General features: G+C 41.3%; 1 protein-coding gene across 1 annotated transcript; it reads right to left on the bottom strand.

The window, feature by feature from the left end:
- Window positions 1–728: 728 nt before the first annotated feature.
- Window positions 729–3,186, bottom strand: LOC141594598 (uncharacterized). The gene is made up of 2 exons (XM_074414606.1): window positions 1,809–3,186; window positions 729–1,189 (listed from the first exon to the last, which is right to left on the bottom strand). The coding sequence occupies exons 1-2, from the start codon at window positions 3,184–3,186 to the stop codon at window positions 729–731; spliced, it is 1,839 nt and encodes a 612-aa protein (XP_074270707.1).
- Between the last annotated feature and the right edge of the window lie 2,813 nt (window positions 3,187–5,999).

Below are 5,999 nucleotides of genomic sequence, written 5' to 3'. Positions count from 1 at the left end.
GTAGCGTTTAGAAATTGGTACAAATATAAGCCACCAGAGAGCTTAGCAGCATCACCTAAAAACGGAAAAAGATAAATAAACTGATAACGTAGACTCATTCACCCCAAATAATTTAAAATTAACTCCAAAAATCTAACCAATTTGCTAAACAATAACCCCATTCTCCAAAAAGTTCAATCTATTCAAGAGAAATTATTGTAAGGCGAAATATTACTCCTTTTATTTCACTTTTATTATTGTGAATGAGTGGACGTATACCCTTATACATAAGAGCGCAACAGGGGTAAGACTGTAGACCTGTCAAACGGGCGGGTAACTGGTTCGGTTATTTCGGGTTTCGATAAAATACGGGTCGGATTTGTTTCGGGTTTGTAAAATACGGATTTATACTTCGTAAACGGGTCGGGTTAAATGCAGAAATGCTTATTTTCTTTAATTTTAATTATAAACATATTGTTATGCTTAATTTTTGTATGTATCTTACTCCCTCTGTTCCGCTCATTTATTGTCCTTTTCTTTTTTGGGGTGTCTCAGTCATTTGTTGTCTTTTTTATTTTAAGATTAATTTAATGAGTAACCACTTGTCATTTAGTAATTGACTTCTCCCTATTTTCTTAGTCTTTGTGTCAAAACCAAAGAATAACAAATGACCGAGACGGAGGGAGTATTTAATATAGAGTATTTTTTTTTTTTTTTTTTTTTTTTTTTTTTTGGAAGGAAGTAGTACTTTAAATTAAAACCACAAACAAAAGAGTTACAGAGTTCGGGGACATCACGGGGGAGGGTCGGGGGAGCGGTTCAATAGCCGCTACAAAGTCAATAGTACATAAACGAAGGACAAAAGGTGGGGCAACGTCCCAATTAATACAACCATTATTAGGACTACTATCAACTAAACCGGCTTTGGCGAGAGCGTCCGCAACCCCATTGGCCGATCTCTTCTCAAAAACGATCATCAAGCGGGGGGAGCTTTCCAGGAGATCCCTACACTCAAGAATAACATTAGCAAATTGACCACAAGGCTGAGCCTTGCTCGAAATAGAGGTAACCGCAATAAGACAGTCCGAGGCAATAATAAAACTATCCATGGACGCAAGTCCGGCTCTAAGACCCTCTCTAATGGCCAAAACCTCACTAACAAAGGGGTTTGGGGCAGGGAAACGTCTAGACCAACCCCGCACCCAAGACCCTAAATCATTCCGGACCACACACCCAATACAAGCTAAGGAGGAGGGGGGGAGAAAGCCGCGTCAACGTTGATTTTAAACCAACCAAGCGGGGGAAGGGCCCAGCTACAAGGGTAGCAAGAGGCAGAGGTAACTACGGAAGAGGGTGGTAGACTAGGAGATGAAGCAGAGGACCAAGACAAGGCAAGATTGGCCGTGGCATCACGGAAGAAGATAGACGGTCTGGGAGGGGTGGCATTGTAGGTAGAGTCACATCTTTGAATCCAAAGGCGCCACAAGACAAAGGAGAAAAGGGTAACCCAAGACGAATTACGAGAGGTACAATTCTCGTGGATCCAGGGTTGGAGGTCGAGAGAGAAGAAAGAATGGTCAACATTAAGGAGGGACCAAACAGAGGTAGCAAAGATTACGATCCACGAAGGATGTGGATAGATGATTCCTTAAGGGAGGGGTTGGGGCACAGGAGGCAAGACGGGGAGGGGATGATATTTCTTTTGAAGAGAGTCAACTTGTGCGGCAGCCTGTCCCACCACACAAGCCAAAGGAAGAACTTGATTTTTGGGAGAGTGGGGAGGTCCCAAAGCCACTCATGAGAGGGAGTGAAGGTGGGGGGGTGGTTACTTAAATTGAGCAGGGAGGAGTAGGCAGAACTAATCGAGAATTTGTCCTTAGGAGCAAGGGTAGTGGTAAGGATATCATGTTTGCTACTAGAGGGGAGAGGAATGGCAAGAATAGTGTTTAACATGTCATCGGGGAGGACGAAGTCAAGGCTGTCAAAAGTCCAGGCGCCATTAACAATGAGAGACTTCAACTTAGCACCGGAAGAGGAGAAGGTCAGGGGACCATGAATAACTGCACGTAGGGGGCCAAGGGAGGACCAGCAGTCGGTCCAAAGGCGAACTGAATCTCCATCACCGATGGACCATATGGTGTGGTCCTGGAGGAGAGGGAGACCGACACCCACATTTTTCCAGATGTGGGAGCCCAAGCGAAAGGAATAGGGAGAAAGGGTCGGGTACTTGCTACGAATAGCGACTGAGCTTAGGGATTTCTTGTTCAGAAGAATGTTCCAGCTGAGTTTCATCGAATAGGCATCATTAAGAGGACGGGCAGCCTTGACACCGAGGCCCCCATGGGCCAAAGGGAGGGTCACCAGATCCCAGTTCGAGAGGTGAAGCTTCTTGGAAGAGGACCCCGACCAAAGGAAGGATCTAGTAATCTTATCGATGTCACCAAGGATGGAAGAGGGGAGGCGAATGCATTGCATGGAGTGGGAGGGAATGGCACTAATAGTGGAGTTGATGAGGCAAAGCCTACCAGCTTTAGATAGGAAGTTGGTTTTCCAGTTGGAGAGCTTGGTTTGGATCGCATCAACAATGTGGCGAAGGTCAGTTTTATTGGGTTTGGTCCCTTTGAGAGGGAATCCCAGGTAAGTGCCCAAGTTAGAAGTGGCTTTGATGCCGAGGGCAGTTTCAAACATATTAGTGTGAACAGTTGAGGTGTGCTTGGAGAAGAGGAGCTTGCTTTTAGAGAAATTGATTTTTTGTCCTGAGGAGGAGCAGAAGGTGTGGAGAGTGTCTTGAACGGCGCATAGGTTTTTTTCAGATGCCCGTCCAAAGAGGAGAATATCATCAGCAAAAAGAAGATGGGAGAAGGAGGCTCCACCTTTACCAAGGGGAAAAGGGGACCAGTCAGAGTCGTCACAAGACTTGTGGATGAGGGTTGAGAGTGCTTCCATGCACAAGATGAAGAGGTAGGGGGATAGTGGGTCCCCTTGCCTAATGCCTCTGGAGGGGGAGAAGCTCGAAAGGAGATTCCCGTTAAGAGCCACCTGGGTAGAGGAGGAGGAGATACACCGCATGATAAGGGAGATAGTATCATTATCAATCCTAGCATTCGTCAGGCAAAGGCGGATGAAGTCCCATTCAAGACGGTCAAAGGCCTTTTCAAGGTCAAGTTTGAGGGCAAACCAACCAAGTTTGCATTTAGATGTGTGCATAGAGTGGAGGATTTCAGAAGCAATGATGAAATTTGTGTCGGTACCTCGGCCAGGAATAGAGCTACCTTGGTTGGGGGAGATAATTTTATGCATGAAGGGTTTGAGGCGGTTAACAATGATTTTAGTGATGATTTTGTAGGAGGTATTACAGAGGCTAATGGGTCGGAAATTCTTAATAGTTTGGGGTGAGAGAGTCTTAGGGATGAGAGAAATGGCCGTTTTATTGATACTGTCAGGTACATATTTAGTGAGGAAGACACATTGGATGAAGGGGATGAGGTCACCTTTGACAATAAGCCAGCAATTCTTGTAAAAGCCAGCATGGAAGCCATCCGGCCCCGGGGCCTTTTTGGATCCTAGACTGAAGAGAGCGAGGCGTATTTCATCCTCAGATGGTACCGTGTGGACAGTGATGGGTGAGGGGGAGGTGGGGATGACCCAGTTGGTGAAAGTTTTATAGAGTATGATATTAGTAAGAGTAAGCCATTTTTTGCAGGGCCTAATCCAAAATTCCTTTTCCACGAGTTTTGCAACTCGAGCCACTCAACCAGTTCATTAGAAAGGGTGTCTTTCAAATCGCCAGAGAAGTTTTGGAAGTGCCACCTTAAGATGTATAGGCCAGCCTATAAGGGGCACATAAAAAAGCTTTGCCTTCTTCCACATTCTTAACCGTGCAAAGGTGGTTTAGAATACGAGTGTGGAAAATCGGCTCCAACGAGTTTTTTTTTTTTTTTTATGAAAAGATTAATTCATTAAAGTAGTACTCGACCTTGATCTCCTTATAGTTCGACCTCGACTACCCTACTACATTAGTTTAGTTGAGAATTTGTTTGATTGGAGGAGTGCGACAAACCTCACTATCACTTTTCTTCCTTTACTCGGGTATCTAGTAGTTTAGGGGGCTTTAATGGCCCTTTGTTTGTAATATAAACGGCTCTCTGTAGTAGTTTTCTTTTATCTATGGCAGTTTATCATTGTCAAAAAAAATTATTTTAATTAATCCATAGAAGAGGTGGTGAATAAACTAATCGTTACAGATCTGTACAACTTGCTGTCGATTATTGCTGACAATAAATATTTGATGTGAGATTCCCAAGAAGAGAACACGGAGCTTTAATTAATATTTTCGATAAATTTTTCTTAAAACGGCTATATCCGTCTGAATATAAAACAGATCAAATAGCATATCACATGCATAGATAAAACGAGTCTTTGGATAATATCTAAGTATTTTGTTTTTATCGTATCTATGCAAGTGATATGTTATTTGATCGGCCTTGAGCTTAAGACGGGAGAATTTGTGCAATTTTTATGGTTGGTCTATTTGTAAAGCGGTCGTACACCAATATATATATATATATATATGATGTACAATGGATATCATTGACATATAAATGGCACATAAACAAGGATTCGTATTACGTTACTCTTTTGAAAGACGGTCCTATCTAAGAATGCGTTTCTTTTTAAGAAATAGAAAGGGCTTATGTAACGGTAGACTTGGCAAAATTCACCCACTAATTTCTTTATCACCCGTGTTCGTAACGCTAATGCAACTTGAAGTGATCCGATTTAAAGTACGTGGATTGCACGTTGCACTTCTGTCACACAATCCTCTTTATTAAACAAACAACAACATAGCTGAGTTGTATTTTTTTTTATGTAACCCACATTCTTTACATCAATTTAACTCCTTGGCTTATGATATTTCCTTGCATCACTGTACACGCAAAATTTGTAATTTTCAGATTTTATAATATTGATGATTAAAATCAAAATAATAAAAATTTCCTCATTCTGCTTTGTCAATAAATTTACTCAAAATAACAATTCTATAAGCGTCATTAAACGACCTTTGACAATGTAACGAGTGAAAATAAAATTACAAATTTATGATTTCATAATTTGATATCAGATAAAGCGAAAAACATCTTTAAAACGAAAAACCCTAATATTAATTTTTACATCAATAAAAATATTTAAAAGGGAAAAAAATATACACATATTTGCTTAGAGAATTTTGGGAAATCATTTCGTACCAGAAAAATTAATCAAGAGTGAAAATTAATTTTAATCGAGAAAAAGGCGATAAAAAATGACTAATTTCTTAGAAAAATAGTGTCCAAAAAAACGATTTCAATTGCATGATAATACATACTTATATAATCTTCACTTCATGCACGAGAATAAGAAAATCACGGCTGTGAAGGATGAGATTTAGGGGTGAGATTGGGTACCCGAGAATAAGAGAGAAGTGAGCGAGAGGGACGATGATGTTGGGAAAGATATAGAGCGGCGATGAACGGATCAAGGGCAATGATGAGAAGACTTATGGAACAATCTTATTAGTGATATAATCAAACAATTAGGTTGAAACAAGAAGTAGACTTATCTCTTGGCCCAAAACTCCAAAAGGTTGTATTTCATAGGCACTAGACTTATGTGGGACTGTGGGCGAGAATGCGGTTTCTTGGTGGTAATAATCACAAATTCTCATTTGTGACGGACATATTCATCGCAAGCTTGCGATGGGTCAACTACAACTCATGTTGGGTAGATAAGACAAAAGTAAAGTGCCTAGGAAGTAGCATTCGGTTTTGTCTTATCTACCCCACATGGTATTAATTGACCCGTCGCATACTTGTGACCGTTATACCCGTCATAGGGGAGACTTGCGGCGTAATAATAGGAGCCAATTTATCGTTTTGATCAAATAAGAATTACAGACGCAGAGTACTATTATGGGTCAAAAGACAGTACGAGTAGTTGTTAAATGTAAAACTGTCAAACGGGTCGGACATGTTGGGTCAGGG

The sequence above is a fragment of the Silene latifolia genome, chromosome 8 (genome assembly GCF_048544455.1).
Source record: "Silene latifolia isolate original U9 population chromosome 8, ASM4854445v1, whole genome shotgun sequence".
In the NCBI taxonomy this organism is placed as follows: Eukaryota; Viridiplantae; Streptophyta; class Magnoliopsida; order Caryophyllales; family Caryophyllaceae; genus Silene; species Silene latifolia.
Note: the sequence above shows the minus strand (reverse complement) of the source record. Positions and strands in the feature narration are given on the sequence as shown.

Excerpts from the sequence above, each read along its gene's own strand:
- LOC141594598 (XM_074414606.1), bottom strand. The coding sequence starts at position 3,186 with ATGCACACATCTAAATGCAAACTTGGTTGGTTTGCCCTCAAACTTGAC. Across the intron at positions 1,190-1,808 it reads CTCCTCCCTGCTCAATTTAA|GGTCTTGGGTGCGGGGTTGG; the intron begins GTAACCACCCCC and ends GGAATGATTTAG.